The sequence below is a fragment of the Lonchura striata genome, chromosome 3 (genome assembly GCF_046129695.1).
Source record: "Lonchura striata isolate bLonStr1 chromosome 3, bLonStr1.mat, whole genome shotgun sequence".
In the NCBI taxonomy this organism is placed as follows: domain Eukaryota; kingdom Metazoa; phylum Chordata; class Aves; order Passeriformes; family Estrildidae; genus Lonchura; species Lonchura striata.
Window position 1 is genome coordinate 88115895 of NC_134605.1, and position 17650 is coordinate 88133544.

The following is a 17650-nucleotide window of genomic DNA, read 5'->3' on the forward strand; positions in this document are numbered from 1 at the left end:
TTATTGGATTTGCTGCAAATTTTTAAAATGCCCTTTCTTTCCTCGTGTCATGAGGTGTCGGTGGTGGTCCTTCAAACAAAGTGTGAGGCAAACAGCTAAAGTGGGTAACAGCTTCAAACATTCATTTAATCCTCCTCTGCACTCAGGGCATCAGACTTAAGAGCACTGAGTTACTGGCCTGAATACAGCTTTAATATCTCACAGGGGATGCAGATAAAAGGCATCAGAAGAAGTATGTAATTCCATTAGACTGGCCCTGTATCTCAGAGCTTATGCTGTTCAGCTCTCAGGCAACTGTTGTGGTTTTCCTGATCCAGGAGTCCCTAGGTAAAGAACTTGTTTAGATGAAGTGGTATCAGCATCTGAGAGACACCAATGTGCAGTTGTATTTTGCTGTATTTACTATCTACTTGGGATGTAAGGTTACATTTATCAGAATGTATTTATTAACAGCTTATCAAAATGCTTGGTGTTTAAAACTTCTACACCTAACCTGAAAACTGGCTAGGTCCAGGGACGAATCCTGAGTAGTATCAATAATTTTTGGAAAATTACTCTTCTGTTACTTTACTGAGGGTTTACAGAAGCTCATCCTAAGATCTTGCATACGCTTTTGCCAGTGAAGTGTTTCATGTCTAATAACATTTCCAACAGGTTATGATTGCAAAAAACTTAGTGTTAAAAACCTAACAAGAAAAGAATGGGAGGCAGGATGGTTCCTTCATTCCTGTGCTTAGGGACTGAGAAAAATGGGAAAAATTGTTTCAAAGAGTTTGAATAAGCAATTATTCATGGCAAAACCAATGAAGTGTAGACAAAGTACAAGCAGAAACACCTTCATGGTACTTCCAAGATTAAACGGTTTATGTGTGTGCCTCTCAAGGCATAGAAGACACAGTGGGATAGAAATACAAAACTGATAAACAGACTTATTTCAGAACAATGATGAAGGTTCAAGACAGAAGTATCATGAAAAGTGATGTGTTCATATCCCTTGTGAGAATAAGAAATAGGATTGAAATATGTTATTTTTGATTTTATAGATGCATCAGCCTACCAAAAATTTGCATAACAAAATTAACCTCTTTTGCAGATGCACTTCAGTTTTAAGTAACAAGTAAAAGCAAAACTAGAAAAACAACTGAATTAAGAAAATATGTTCAAAATATTTAGTGGTGTGCTGGTCTTGCAACTTAGTGCAAAGTAAGCAGTTATCTGCTGAGAACAAAAATGGATAGCTGAAGTGAAAACCTCTTACAATATTTCAGCTAAGTCAATCCATTTCTTTGAGTGCAGAAGGGTTAAGTGGCATTTAAGTCAATCTAAACCTCAGAAATTGATCAATGTGCAAACACTACAAATGAAAACGTTCTTTTCGCTCATTTATTTGTTTGTGGTTTTTTTTTTATAAGAAAGCTGTAATTTCAAAAGATTTAATTTGTAGTCTGTCTGATTATGTAGTAAGCTATTGAATTTAAGTACCATTAGCTTAGAATTTGCTGTGCTGAACTGGTGAATAGTCATTTATAGACAATTAGCTGCTTGCTGCTGTCTTTCAAATGCTGATCACCATGAAATCTAACCCCCATGCCATGTCTGTGCAAGCAGTTCCTGCCATCCTCCCACTGCTGCCTGTCCTTCTAGACCTCAGATTTCATAGCCCCATTTCAGCAGTAAGTAAAAATTTGACATTGATGCCAAACATGCAGTGATCTGGTGCCTGAATGACAACGATGCCGTGCAGTAAGCACAAACTGGCAGAAAGAATCTCAGTCACATTTCAGACTATCTGGAATTTAACAGGTATCAAGTTGCTAAACTATTATTAAACAGCCTTATTTGTTCTATTCTCATAGGACTTTGTAGGTATGTAGAATCTCTGCTTTTTCCTTTTCCTTTTCCTGCCTACCCTATCACATTTCCTTGGCTATTAAACAGCACAATGCATTCTTTTCTATTAGGAAAACACATACTAAAAGAATAGGCAAAACTCCTGTCAGCCTCATCACTGAAAGTAATGGAGTCTACTAGCATGGGCTATGTTCATATTTCCTCCACTAATTCCTATGGTGTCATTTACTATGCTCTATATTGGAGCTCTTCCATGGAAAGGAGAAATCGTCTGAAATTTTCATTCCCTACACTACTTAAAATTAGACAAGGGCCCCAGTCCTGAAAACTGGTTAGGTCCAGGGAATAATCCTGAATAGAATAAATAATTTTTATAAAATTACTCTTCTGTTACATTACTGAGGGTGGTTTCAGAAGCTCATCCTAAGAACTTGCATACAAGATGCCAACCTTACACACAAGGTTGTCAGTGCAGGCCTAGTGATGTACCCCAATCCATGTCTCTTGCTAATGAAGAGGGCTGAAGTATACAAAACTAATGGGTTTTCACTCAGAGTTTTATATATGAGTATGGGCTTGGATGGAATCATCTCATTTCTGGGAATCAGATTGACCCCATCATAAAAATCAGCTATCAAATGACAAAAGCTTCCACTCAGTTCCAGAGCTGAGGCATCAAACCCAGTAATTTCACCACTAGCTTGCAACCACTATCCAATTTCTATCTAGCCACTAATAGAAAGATTAACCATGACTTAAAAAAAAAAATTCTCATTTTAGAATATGAATGAAGTTCATACTTCCAACAGAAAAAAAATTGTAGATCCATCTAGCTTACTGATCTGTCTCTGACAGTGGCTACTAGTAGATATTTTGAGAAAGACAAGGGCATAATTAATTTTTCCCATGGTCATAAGTTTCACCTGTCTGAAGTGTTGGGACTTTCAGAATGGAGATCTTGCATTAATTCATCCCTTAATTTTGTCTATTTTCTTTTTGAGCCTACATCTTTCTGGCATTCACAACATCCTGTAGCAATGAGTATTACAGTTTTATTGTGTGTCACATGGAAAGATACTTTCTTTTGTCCTGAACCAGTTGCCTGGTCACTTCATTGTGTTCCACCTTGTCTTTATGTTGTGGGAAACAATAAATAGTTGTTCCTTAGTCACCCTCTTTATGCCTTTAACCATTCCTGTATGCTTCTCTCTAATTTCATATTTTTTTTTCTTTCATAATGATCTCAAATTTCTCCATTTTTTCTCATCAATCTTAGTTTATTTAATTCCAAATCTCCAATTATACTTATTTTCTGATTTTACTGTGTCTCTTTGGGATATGATTACAGAACCTTGTTTCTATTTGATTCCTTACTGGTTTCATAATAGTTCTGGATATTATTTTCAGCTTTGATCATTTCTTAATATTGAAAATATGTTTTCAGAGAATTTTACATAAAATCTACTTCCAGGATCACCTTCCTCATGGTCATTTTAAGTCTAGTATTTATAAGTTTAAGTTTGCAACCTTAGAATGATGAATTTTACTTGCCCCTTTATTATGCATATATGGGAGCACATAAGACCATTCTAAAACTTGTCCTTGTCATTTCCAGTATTGATTCTTGTAATTAATTTTGTTCTATTTTGAGATTTTTTTCCTCACTTTTTATTTCGTAACCAGATAATTTAAGAATATGTTTAATATCATAGGTCTAAACACAGATACCTGAGGGACTCTTCTGGCACCTTCCTTCTCTATGAAAAATCTGCCATTTCTTTGTAGTATTAGTTGATTGTACTTTGACCAGTTACCATGAGAGGAATTTCCTTCTTCCTCTCTTGACACTGAGCTTTTTTAAAAGAGCCTTTGTGATATAATCTTTAGGAAAGCTTCTTGAAAAATCTAAATTCAAAAATATAAATCCAGTTGAGGAGATTAAGTTGTGATGCATTGAGATAATTATTGTTCATGATGATAGAAATAATGTCTAGTTCTAGATTGGGGGTAGAATTCAGCTACACTTACACTTCTGAAAAGTCCTGACTTGACACCAGCCAGACTTTAATCTATCATGGATAAAAGCTCAAGGAAGTAGCAGAAAGCTGGGTTTTGAGTATCTCTAAGCAACGTATTCAGCTGATTGCCTGTATGTGGTTCAGTGGGCTAAGCTACCTTATAGGTGGGAGGATGAAAGATGGGAAGTATATTTTTTAAAATCATGATTTAGATAGGAAGTGTCTCAAGATTTACAGTAACTACCAATTTAGAGGACTTGAATATCACTGTAACCAGAGATAAATGTCAGTATGTGCATCACTGCAACTAATATGTCTTGGTTATTAACAGAAAGTTCCTAGGACTGATCTGCTTCATAGAAAGCTACCCTAAAAAGGGGCTCTTCGAACTTATGGGAAGCCAGGCTCATTGATATTCTGATTAATCTCTTCCCATTTTCTTGGGCACCAGAACTAGTTTCTGTATTTTATATTCTTGGCTGCACAAGATACTGTGTTTACCCAAGAGGGATACTTTTTTCTCCTGTAGGCTCTCTTGATCTCTTTTATTGCTCTTCACCTTATGGGGTAGACATACTAGTGCACATTGATAAAAGTAGCCCATTTGGGATCATGGGATAACAGACAAGCAGAGGTGACACAAAATGTGAATGTATATATCCTGCACATTAACTGCAGGAAATGGGCACCGAGTGTGTCTTGTCTTCACTGTGCAAAAACAGCATGCTAGATTCACACCAGGAAAAAATTTTGAAGACCTGTAAATATTCACATATATCGTTCTCTCAGAAAAGCATACAGAGTTCCAGGAGTTTTTACAGTGGAATAATTTCTAACCCAATTACATGCACAAGCATCTCAGCAGTCAGTCTGCAATAGTTTGAATCTAAAACTGAGTAACTTTTGCCCTTGTACTTGTTACTGATATTTTTGGAGCATACAAGCTGACTTTAGGGATACCTGGTTTCTTAAATATCATCTGACATCCATGACTGTGTTGGCCTGCATTCTGTAGAGCTGTGCCTTTGACCTCTTTATTTCTGTAAATCCCAAGATTTAAACTACACTTTACCCTCCTCCTGCCAAAAGTAACTATAATAGAGCCTAAGGTGTTAAAAAGTCCAAAAGCTCTAATTTGCCTGGAATTTTCCTCTTGCAGTGCTGTAAGCACCCTGTATTTCAGTCAGGTACAGATGCTATGGATAAATCAGACCCACTTATCCTGTGGATGATTTGTGGGAATAGGGCCAACACATATAGGAGTATAAGAGCAGAAGTTACGTAAAGGTTCCAACAAAAATAGTCAGAATTTTTCCATTTCAGATTTCAGGGAATTTATCATTATTAATTATTTTGTTCATATTCTTTATAATAATTGCTATCTTTTCAGTTATTGTAGGGCTGATGACACACTATATCTAAAAGATGTGCAAATCCCAGGAAAAGAGTAATTTCTATCTGCTCTGCTGCAGTCTGCTTTCAGCCTACTGAGGACAGTGGTATGAGAAACAAATTATTCTGCTCATTCCTTTTCTGGAAATAAAGCACTTGGAGAATGAATGCAGACCATTCCACTGAATTGTGAATACTGAAGACAATAGAGATCTTGACCCCATAGAGTAAAAATTAGGTTGTGCACTGGGAGAAGAAAGACCCGAATTTTGAAGTGCTTCTGCGATGAATGTTGATACTAGAGCATAATAGGTAATATATGTAAAACACCTCTGGAAAAATATCAGTGCTTAGAGCTCTGGTTGCTCTCTTGTTTGCCCAAAAGAGTGTTTATGCCTACTTTGTCATATTCCCTTATACATTTGTGTTTTGTGGCCAAATCACCATGTTCTTCTGTGTGCAATGACAACTAGAGCAAGAATGATGGCAAGTGCCATTTTTATCAAGTTAGTCCATTGTTTGGTGCTCAAGGTACAATCCAAAATTATTTGGGCTTAAATTTCCTCAAGGAGTGGAGGATGCTGAGGTTGCACCTCCAACTTGCTAAAAGAAATATGGCAAGAAATGCATAAAATTTAAAGGATAGATTTGTGTCCTCAGTTTTCATTTGTTATGAATATAAGCCTCACTGCCTAATTTTTAAAAATGTGGCTTTAAAAACAAGCCATCCATGGGTAAGTCTTAGCTTTTGATCTCTGTGGTTAGATGAACTTAACTACTGGTTTAAGAAAGGAATCAAACCTCCAAAAAAGAGACAAAACTGCCTTTAAAAAAAAAAAAAAGTGGTTCCTTTGGGCTGACTTTACAAAACTTCCTTTTAGCATACATTGGGGTTGGTAGTGAGTCCATTTTCTCTACTTCTACCTTTTTCTATAGGCTATTTACAAATAAAGGGTATCTAGCAAGCCAGATATTTACTGTAGTGATCAGATACTTAAGCAGGACACTTTTGTTTATTTTCTGTAAATGTTAAAGGTTTGTGCTAATACATTTCCTCCCCCAGATTTGCAGATCTGTAGAATATGAGAGTATCTCAGAGATATCTGTGTTCCCAGGTCATCTCAGAAGAGCAGAGTATCTCCTGTAAAACATTCCTTGGCAGCTTCTCTTCAGAAGTAGCAGACCTGCATACATTTTCCATTATTGCAAGGAATTACCTTAGCCAGTCAGTACTGGGGACATTAAGTAATGCCAGTCAGATCCTGGGGCAATCAAGAAAATATTTTTATTTTAAATGCAGTGCCAGGAATTCTTATTACTAGAAATTATTTTATGAAAAAGAAATAAAACAATAATTGTGTGAATATTCAATATGTTGAATTTTACACTGGGCTGACAGAGTGTTCCAGAAATATCACTGAAAATAACATACAAAGGGGGTTTCTGACAATTAAGTATGATTCTCAACTGAAGAATTAAATCAAAATGATGTAAATTTTGCTGCCTTTTGATAACATACAATTTGACTTCCTTTGTATTCTCTTTTCCATTTTCCCCACAATTTACTGTATTCAATATACTGTATTTATTATAGTTCCTTGTGCTATGTTTAAAGAACTTCTGCTAAGTTTAAAAATGGCTTTCTATTTTATACCTGCACAGCACCAGCAGCACAGACCTTAACTGAAATATCTATAAAGGATAATAATAGTTTAATACATGGCAAGATAATAAATTATGTCCAGTGTTGATATATCTAGTACTAAGATATGAAATAGTAATTTAGAAGGCTTTCAAGGTAGATGAAATGTAATATCAGATAAAACTTTCTACTGTCAAGCTTGTAAGATGTTTTTGGTAACACTGGTACTGGATGGAAATTTTTTTACTTGTAGGAGAACTGCAATAAAAAAGAGTTGTAATAAGTGTTGCTGCTGCTTCATGGTGAGACATGTCAGGACCCTGAGAACATGAATTGACTTTAGTAGCTCTGATGAGCTTTCCCTGGGACCCTCGCCCTTTCCCCCAGGGACACCTGCCCTTTATTTCTCCTGAGCCTGAGCTGTGGAGCAGGTGTTCCTGTCTCCTGGATGGACCTTGGACCTCTGCTGTAGGTGGCTGTTGTCCTGGATGGACCCCAATGCTCCTGGCTGAGCACCCTGGGTGGCCCCTGGGCCTGGTACATCTCTTGCTGTGGCTGTGGCTGTTGAGGGTCCCTGCTCCAGGGACTGTGTCCTACTGATGGGGTGCTCCCTATGCTGGGGCTCCCAGATGACCTCTCTGTGTTGACTGTGTCTCAGTGCATCTGACCACACATTTCAGGTCTGTTTGTAGCTGGAATTGTTCATTCCAAGGGCAGATTTTTGCCAGAATTTGGGGAAAAAAAAAAAAAAAACCAAAAAACAAGCAAAAAAGCAACCCTGCAGAGATTATACTCTTTTCATAGTAAAAAGAAAAAAACCCCAAGAGTGGGCATGTTTTGTTCACAGAATGCTTAAATGCCACTTTTTATTGACTAATTCTTTGCTTTGCATAATCTAATACTGTCATGTTGAAACACTAGATAAAAAATAGATATTTCCTCCTGAAAGGAAAAAAAGTAATAAAAAAGTGTAATAAAATGAGTCAAGCAGTGTTCTGCAGAGCTCAGCGTGTGCTGTCCAGGCATGTAGGTATGACAGAAGCATTTATAAGCAGTTCAATATTCAGGTCTGGATGATGAGGAAAGCTGCTCTAAAGTAATTTCTTTGACCACCAGAAACAGTAGTGTTTCTTCAGCACTGTTTTGCTTTCCTCTAATCCGTTTCTGCATCAGTAACTGGCTGCTTTGTTCTGCCATTAACCCTGGAGTGCACCGTGCCTGATGGGGTCATGTGTTTGCAGGTGATTTAGAAAGTGATACCCCAATTTTACACCACCATTTAATTCCTGGAAAGGAAGTTCCTTATACCATATATTGTCACAGCCCATGAATATGACCACAGGTTGTCATTTGCTTTAATAAACCAAGAAAAAAAACTATAAAACTTTCAGGTATGCGAGATGAAAAAAAAAATTCTTTACTGACCTCAGAAAGGTACTCAAAACACATTCAAATCTTTTGCCTGTTGAAAGTTCAGACTCTTTGGATGAGGAACTTAAATTGCATGAAAGGCACAAATCAGGCTGGGGAAAATATCTCTTCTGAACCTGTGTCAGCTGAAGCCATTAATGTTCCCAAATGTGCTATTTAGTTCTCTATGACTTGGCTGCCAAAACACTTGTGCATTCAATTTCTAATCTACTTTCAGACAAGACAGACAAGATAGTCCATGACTAGGTAATACCAGCCCAAACACCTTTGCCTGAAGTCAGCTAGGGATTGCTCACAGGTTTCACCAACAGCCTCCTACAGACTGACTGACAGACACATGACCAGCCTGGGACTGACAGTGTTTTCAACCATCTAACAAAAGATCACAACTAAATTTGTAATGGTATCTTTTCACTGTCCTGTACTTTGTGACCTAAACTACAGTAGGTAGTTTTAAATGTGGTGCAATATTGTGGAATACAAATGTACTTTCCTGTGATCCCTCGCAAATTAGGCAGTGATGATTATTCAGATTCTCACTAAGAGCAATTCTGAATTTACAGCTTAACAGATGTGTCAAGCAGAAAATAAGCTACAGTAGAATATTAAATAACAGTTATCTTGCAATTTGATTTTAGTAAATTTTAACTGCCAATTGCTCATTCTCCACATTTCTCAGTATCACATTTCTGGTGAAATGTATGAACCCGACTCCTAATTTAAGATGGCTAGATGGGGAACGATTGTTTTTACCTCCTTTTTCCTTAGGTGTATATAAATACTTGATATGTATAAATGCATATCAGATGCTTTTACATACAAAACTAGAATATTTGCTTGTCTTGATTGTGTTCCACTTATAAAGAATAAAACATCAGGATTGTGTTCCACTTATAAAGAATAAAACATCAGGACAGATACCAAACCTTCCATACATTTCACCAATGAAAATTTAATCTTATCACCTGCAGAAGGATTTGGTTAGACTGGGTCAATGTATGAAGATGAAGAGTAGGAGGTACAATAAGACCAAGTGCTGGGTCCTGCACTCGTGTCAGAACAACCCCAGGCATCATCACAGACTGGGAACAAAGCGTCTGGAAAGCTGCCCAGCAGGAAAGCCCTGGGGTGCTGGTCAACAGCAGCTGAACATAATCCAGTGTGTGCCCAGGTGTCCAATGGCACCCTTGCCTGTATGAGTAATAGTGTGGCCAGCAGGACCAAAGAAGAGACTGACCCTCTGCTCTTGGCACCAGCACTGATGAGGTCACACCTCAAGTGCTGTGTCCAGTTTTGAGCCTGTTCCTGGAAGAAAGACATTGAGGGGCTGGAGTGAGTCCAGAGAAAAGCAAAGGAGCACAAGTCCTGTGAGAAGCTGCCAAGGGAGCTGGGGTTGTTTTGCCTGGAGGAAAGGAGGTTCAGGGGAGACCTTTCTGTTCTCTACAACTGCCTGAAAGGAGGTTGGAGCCAGGTAGGGGTCAGCCTCTGCTCCCAGGCAGCCAGCAACAGGACAAGAGAAAATGAACCCAAGCTCTGCTAGGGGAATTCAGCTTGACCACTAGGAAGAATTTCTTCATTAAGGGTTGTCTTGGGTTACAATGTAAGATGTACCCAAAGGTAAGAATTTTATCACCATCTTCATAAGCTGTTAAAACCAGGTGGGTTATTGTTCCTTATCTGCTTCTTGACTCATCCCTGATAACTCTGGGGGATGTCTTCTATTAATGGGCCGTCTGTTAAAATCAGGTGATTCTTCCATGACCCATCCTCCCTCCAGTGGGGAAATCTTCTGTTAATGGGCCATTGAGTCTCACTGCATTACTGAAAAAATTACATCATCCCATTGTGAGATGTTCTGCCCAGGGGGAGGAGCCAAGCATTCCTACCTGGATATAATCAGAGATTTAGAACACCACAGCAGCTTTATCCACTTATCCCAGAGTAAGTGTAAATTTTTATCCCAGAGAAATCAACAGCCTTATCCCAGAGTACAAGAGCTTCATAACCACCATTGGACCTTTAGAGGAATATCAAACACTTCTACAGGATCGCTGCTTCAACAGAACCACATCTGTCACTCCAGGAGGATTACAGCCACAATTTAATCAGACTGATGCCAACACTCTGACCAACAGGGTGTCAGGTCGTATTCTGACTCTGTCAGTGTTTCTGTATTATTGCATTTATTTTAATTTTCCTATTAAATTGTATTTCTGACTTGGGATCTCCCACTGGTACAAGGGTGACCACAAATGTTGGAACAGACTGCTCAGGGAGGTGGACACCACCCCATGGGGTGTTCAAGAAATACTTGGACAAGGCACTTAGTGCTATGGTTGAGTTGAAAAGGTGGTGTTTGCTCAAAGGTTGGACTTTATGATCTTGGTGGTCTTTTCCAACTTTAATGATTCTATAGTTTTAATATTCTATGATTTCTTAAAAATTCTTCCTTTAAGTCAGATGGAACTCCTATAAAATGCCAGCCACTTTCCTGCCTATGTCAGCAACCTACCCAAATAAAGCCTCAAAAAATAAGCTACAAAATTTTAATCAATCAACAGAGGAGACAAATCTTTTCTGAGTTTTCTTTTCCTTGTAGTCTAAATGAGAATTGATTGGTGTTCTAGACTACTTTACAGTGAACAGAAAAGAGCAATTTTGATTTGTTGTCATGTCATACTGGTGCTAAATCTCTTACATGGGAGGTTGTTACTTCACCACTATAGTGGACCCATCCCTGAGGAGTCAAGATCTGGCAATTTTACATTACGCTTGTTATGTGAGCCAGAGCTGCTTTTTACCTCTGAAGAAAAGTTAAGAGTTTTCCTAAGATCTAAAAACTATTTTCATCAGGATGGACACTAGGCACAGCTGGGTCATCTACACTACACTTTGTTTAGAGGCTGAAACTTTGTCATGGGGGGACTCATTGCAGTCAGGTACATCACCTTGGCGTTTCCCAGCCCTGAGATGCAATTGATGAAATACTTGCCATTGTTCAGCAGCTAGAGAATTAGAGCACTTGCCCAAGAAATGCAAGACCTTGGCCATCACCTTTGTTCTGGGACATGGTGAACCCACATCTTCCTTGTCTCAGAGTCTGGGGAAGCACCAGGCTGGCAGATAATCAGCAGTGCAGATGAAATTGGATCACTATGCCTAAAAGACTGCAAAAAAATAATGGACCTAGAAGACAAAACCTCACGTAAAATGAGGAAATGTGTATTCCCAATACTGTTTGTGCTTTTAGCTCATGTCCCTTAAATGAGTATTGCAGAACTCAGATCAGGAACTGGGAAAGCACTGCTGCACTGTGGGCCCTCATGTTTGCCCTTCCAGGCTACTGCACATTGTAAGGCACCAAATGTGGACAAACTTGGTATACACAAGGCCTGAGGGTCCTGTTTGTGTCCAGAGGCTGTAATATTGCTTGCAGGTGAGGGAATTAAGTAGCATGAGAAGTCACTTCTGGTCCAGGCACATTCAGCCCCAAAATCCAGATTATAGGTGGGTAGGATCAATTTTGGCTGCCCTGACTCTAGTGTGCTTGAATTTGTCCATGAACTGTTGTATTTCACATATAATGTCCCATAGTGCTGGGCTTCACTGAACCCCATAGGGAAAATGTTGTGAATACAGATGTCAATAATGCACTTTATTACGGATACTGGCCTATAAATTGAAGGACATTAAGTAGTGAAATAAATTGTTAAGAAAAACAGACTGTTCCAGGCATTTTCTTGGGGAGAAATCTAATTTGTTCTCAGCCACAAGCTCAGTAGGGGTTAAATAGGATCCATGTAACATAGTTTAAAATGTAAAAGCACTCACTTGATCTCATTGCATGAACTGGATGTTCCAACACTTTGTTCAAAAATAAATATTGAAGAGATGTAGAAGAAACACACAAAAAAGTTTTTCCCCTGTGGGAATACTCAGTACCTTTTTGTGTAAAAAACCACTTCTATCACCTCAGAAAATTCTTCTAAAGTTAATCACAGTTGTACTGATGTTGTGTTTGTCCTCATTAGCAAGCTAAGAGATGATCCTCCTTAGCATTCAAAACCAACTCCAACTCTTCTGTGAATAGGTAATAATGAAGAGGTGTGAGGAAGAAGCTTTCCCTCCTTTAAGAGATAGTTTAGATATAAAGAGATTAATTCCTCAGCTGTCACTGAGGAATCTGAACCAAAAATCAGTCTTCAAAATCTTCCCAGGTGATAATAGCACAAAGAAGTCAAAGCCAGAGTATAACAAAAATAAAACAATATTGGAATCCACAATTATAATTATTTTTTATTAGGTTTGGATTTTTTGTTTGTCAAAAATAAATGAGCTTTGTACAAATGTATATGCTGAGGTAATTCTGCATACATGATGATTTTTTTAATCCTCCCTAATAACTGGAAAGTTCTGCCTGATTTCTACTACTCTGACAAAGTGGTAAACATTTCAAAAATAATTAGGCCCCAAGATTAATGCAAATAAATTAACAGTTAGAGGAGATGAAGCCTGTTAATTAAAGTCTGCAACAGGAATTTATACTCTATTAGAATGTGCATGAAAAGGGAGCCTGAAGCCTGGAATGAAAAACTTCATTTGGGCACCGGTTTGTGAAAAGCAGTGTTTCCTGTGCCTTGTTGGCCAAAGTCAAACAAGTTCAAGGCACAGATTTATAAGGAAAACAGGCTTTATCAACTTCACTGTTCAGGAATAAAATTTTTTTACTTAGTAAATAATTTATTCCTGATGTGACTCTACTTTTGACTGGGCTGGGGAGAAGAAATTCAGTAACACTATGAGAAAGGCCAAGGCATTTCTGAGCCAGTCTAAAGCAGAAAGTCTGTGCAGTCATGTGATGTGATTTGTAGTCCAGCAACTAAATCAAATAGGTTTTGATAATATGCATCTATTATAATGTGTATTGTTCCAGATTTTCTTTGGGTTGTTTTTAGATGGCTGTTACCTTAATATAAAATATATTAATCCTAATTATCTAGTCTGAAACTTTTAGCACTCCACAATACATCATTTACAATGAAAGGCCCCATTGTTCAGGCTTCAACTTCTTAACAACTCTGATTGAGGAAAAGCCTTTTCCTAATTGTTAAATCAGAATCTCTGCTAACTGTGCAAGTATGTGTGAGAGTGCAAGGACACTGCATAGATGTGCATATAAAATTAGGCTTCATGAAGCAAAATCTATTAAACTATGGAGCTACTTACAAATGCTTTTGTCCAAGGTCATCAACATCACTGAAGCTGAACCACAAGATTGATAAAAGTGTAATTTATGACTGTGTTAGTATTGCAAATGTACAACTGAATAAAAACCTAAAAATTCTCCTTCCTCTGTTTTTTTACGATGCACAGTAAATCAAATTTTCTAAATGTTTCCAGCAAGCAAATGGTATCTTCAGTAGCTACCATTTAAGCTTGAGAATTTTTGCAGTGGGATTTTCCTAAAAAGCTTCATAGAAAAAAAAGATTCATTGTTTGAAGCCAAATTCAACTTTTGGTTAAGACTGATCAAAATAGTTTATACAGATTTTCATAAGCTTTTTGCTCACAGTGTGTATTATTTGGCTTAGTGAACACAGCTGAAAAGCATGATTTTAATAAAGAAGTTGAATAAGCAGATTAAAGTAAGTCACAGGACCTGCCTCATTCCAATAGTAAACAAAGTAAACTACTTTAATTAAGGCAAGATAGGTAACATATAGCATGTGTGTTATCATTGTTTTGTTTGCTTATTCCTTTACATTCATATTAAAAATAGCCAGCAATCATAGATAAGATCACTTTTATAAAGCAGCTGATCTCCTTCATATGTTTTTTACAATTTCTTCCAATGAAGTATGATGAGCTGTTCCTGTAAACTCTAATTCTAATCAACATCCCTCAAACACCCAGGAATCAATAATTTGTTTATGAGACCCTATCAGGGATGACTGAGCTAATCACTTTGAGTACACCACTTGTGCAAGGACAAATCCATGCTCCTGTAAATGCCTATGCTAACTACAGATGGGTCTTATTGACTCAAGTATGCATTATTAGGGAAAAGAAGTGGTAGGAAAGAGATGGTAATACCAGTACCGCAAGTGATGTGTGCAATGAGGCACATAAGTACAGAATTGAATGAGTTCCCAGGCTTGGAACTGGGAGGGAATTTTGCTCAGGGTGTAGTGGCCACAGACTGCAAAGGATTTTGGAGGTTTTCTGGCTTTGCTAAAATCGTGCGCATGTATTTACACAATCACATTCCTGCAAGAGCTGAAAGGAAGGTGCTTGGTGACCTTGTCTGCTCTTTGTCCTGCTGCTGTGGCCTCCAGGATGCTGCTCTTTCTGAGCTGCTTTTGCTAATTGGAAACCTCCAACATGTGAAAGGTGGGAGAGCATTAATTGTGGGCACATGATTACTGGCAACTTTGATATTAATCAGCCAGCAATCATACCTTCCAACCAAACACCAGTGCCAGACTGCTGGAGAAGGAACAATCTCACTGGGTAATTTCTATGTAAAAGAACTCTACTAATTTTCTTGTAGCATTTTATGCTCTAGGGTATTTCTCTAATGAAGGATTTAAAAGCATGTGACCAGACGTCTGGTTCTGTCACAAAAGCTGCAGCTCACAAAAGTGAATGACCATGCCCCATCACTGGAAGTGTTCAAAGGCAGGGTGGATGGAGCTTTGACTAACCTGGTCCAGTGGAAGCTCATGCCCATGGTAGGGGACATGGAACTACATGACCCTTAGGGTCTCTTCTTATCCAAAGTATTCTGTGATTCCATGATTCTATGACCTAGAGTTCTCAGAGTCTTCAGCAAACACCAGGTCCCAGTAAAGTTCTCTTAAATTGAATCTCATCATTGCAACAGCATTTATGCAGAGACACTGTTGCATTGTAACACATTAATTATTATATATTTTTTTAAAGTGTTTTTCCAGATGAATGACTAATCTCAGAAGCCCACGGGCCGCCGGGGATGCAGGTGTCCATGGTTACCTTTGTTGCCTAGTGACACCTCCTTACGCTGCTGAGGGAGCACCTGCTCCTGCGCCACCGCTGCTACCGCGGTGCAGCCCCATCCAGCTGCCACCCCAGGCCAGCTCCCTGGACACTGGAGAAGTTGCACTGCAGTCCAGGTTAGGATTAGAGTTGGTGGTTTTATATGAAAAAAAGAAAGAGGGACTCTGGTCTTCCTAACAGCAATAAAAATCCAGTTTGTGGCTCCAGGCAGGATCTGAGTCAGTGTGTTGATGTAAATCTTCAGTTGTGCTGTAAGACACAACTTTGCACAAAAGTTCATTTAGGGCAGGATTAAAGGGTATTGATTCATTTCTCAGCCAGACATAGACCAAGGACTAATAAACTAGGGTTTGGCTCCTTTACTGGGTGAAATGAAGCATAGCTTCATTAAAAAAAAAAAAAAGGTAATATTTATGTAATTTCAGAATCAGTAAATGCATTCATCTTATAAATGAGATTTAAAAATACACTTATAAAAAGTCTATGAGTCAGATTCTCCCAATTATATCAATTTAAATGGAGTTAATTGCAAATTTGGAATAATAAATTTTACTGGACCTGGTTATGAAGGTCTTCTCAAATGCTGCTGGTTTATGTATGCCATGACTCACCAGCATCCAGTCATGGTATAAGAGGTCTGCAGTTGATGTCTCAGCCTTGGGCTCTGCTTTTCAGAGCATATTCTCAGAACAATGACTTGCAAGTACTTTTCACCTGAGCACTCAGAATGGTATTTGTGGTCTAGCTGGATTGCTTACACAATCAAGAGAACAAATTGCTTATGTAAGTCAGGCACTTCTGGTGCAATCTTGTCTCTAAATAGGGATGCCCTTGTCTTCCTCCTCAGCCTCTCCTGCTGCAGCACTCAACTGCCTTGCTGTAGAAACTGACAAAAGAAGATCTTTTCTGAGCTTACAGTCCTGAGTTTGCCCTTCCAAGCAGTGTTCTGCTGAACAAGAGAGCTCCTTTAGGAGGTTGCTTTCTGGACTATTGATCTGTTTTTCGCTTCTGGTACATTCAGGAGTGCAGTCTAATAAATGTGCTTTTTCACTAAATCCTTGAAAACACCATTGTTTTCTGATTAATTCTTGCTCATGGCTTCCTTGAGGTTAGTGCCATGGGAAGTGTCTCTTACTCTAAATCTTCCAGAGTAATAAACTCAGTCATCTGTAATGCTAGATCATTAACCTTGTCCCTGGTTTGGGCTGATCAGCTCAGACTCCTCCCAGCAGCTCTTGGGCACTACTTGGGAGTTAGTACAGAACCGACTCTATTCCCTCCAGGCTCTTTGAAAGCAATCTATGGTGCTTTGAAGACAAAGAGAGTTCATTTGTGCTGACATTCTGGATATTTTGGTCTAGCCAGTTCCAGTATAAAAAACATTCTGGGATGTTTAATCTTCTGTAAAGTAGTGCAGTGCTTTAACTGGTTTATTACACTGTTTACTTGCTACCTCTATAGCAGATTCATCCTGATCACATTTGCAGAAATACAGACAAGAATGGGATTCTCATTGTGCTGCATTTACTAAGATCCACTCAGAGAAACAGAAACTGCAAGAAATGCATTTAGAGTGCAGACGGTAGTGGTTAGGATGCAGGTGTTTTTCAACCAATGTCTGTCATGGGGAATAAGAAAGTTTCAACACATTTTCCCATTTTTATGGAGATGCTAGGCTAGAAAGTACCATATAGAATGATGTTCATCTATGTTTATCTGTCAATAATTGTGTTGTAATTGGTTTGTTAGCAGTAGGAGGCTTGTGAAGCACAGAGCAATTAGGGTTATAATTCAAGACTCCTAATAAGATCTACAGTTTATTGAGTAAGGATAGTAATGGCCTTAGCAAAGCAAGGGACTGATGTTGCCAAGTATGATGCTGGTGTCCTTGTATAGTTAGAAAAGAAGGGACTTTTTGCTCACTTGGAATGCTCTCCAGAATCTTTGTAATAAGTGCATTTCTCCTTTATTTCTATGTCTTTTTTAGAGTGTATTGAAATTTTCATTGGTATTCTTTTTATTTCCCATTGTAATTACAACTCTGGACTAAGCTCAAATTACACCCTTCCTTTCTTTTAATCTGTATATCCTATCTCTTATGCTTATCATTAAAGTTGTATCTTTCCTTACTACATCTTCCTTGTAAAAAACTCCCAGCTGGAATATAATTTGTTCTTCTGTGTTAATTTAGGCTAATATTTCCCCTTGCCTCATTTGCAGCCCACATAATGATGCAACTTCCCCGTGTTTTGTTCCCAGATAAGTATTGCCACAATTCTTT

At 38.3% G+C, this 17650-nt stretch overlaps 1 protein-coding gene across 1 annotated transcript in view; it reads left to right on the top strand.

The window, feature by feature from the left end:
- Positions 1 to 1559: 1559 nt before the first annotated feature.
- The window catches only part of LGSN (lengsin, lens protein with glutamine synthetase domain), a 56983-nt gene continuing 40892 nt past the window's right edge, over positions 1560 to 17650 (top strand). Inside the window, exon 1 of the mRNA XM_077781803.1 lies at positions 1560 to 1673. Coding sequence (XP_077637929.1) covers positions 1560 to 1673 — 114 coding nt within the window. The remainder of the gene's footprint in view (positions 1674 to 17650) is intronic.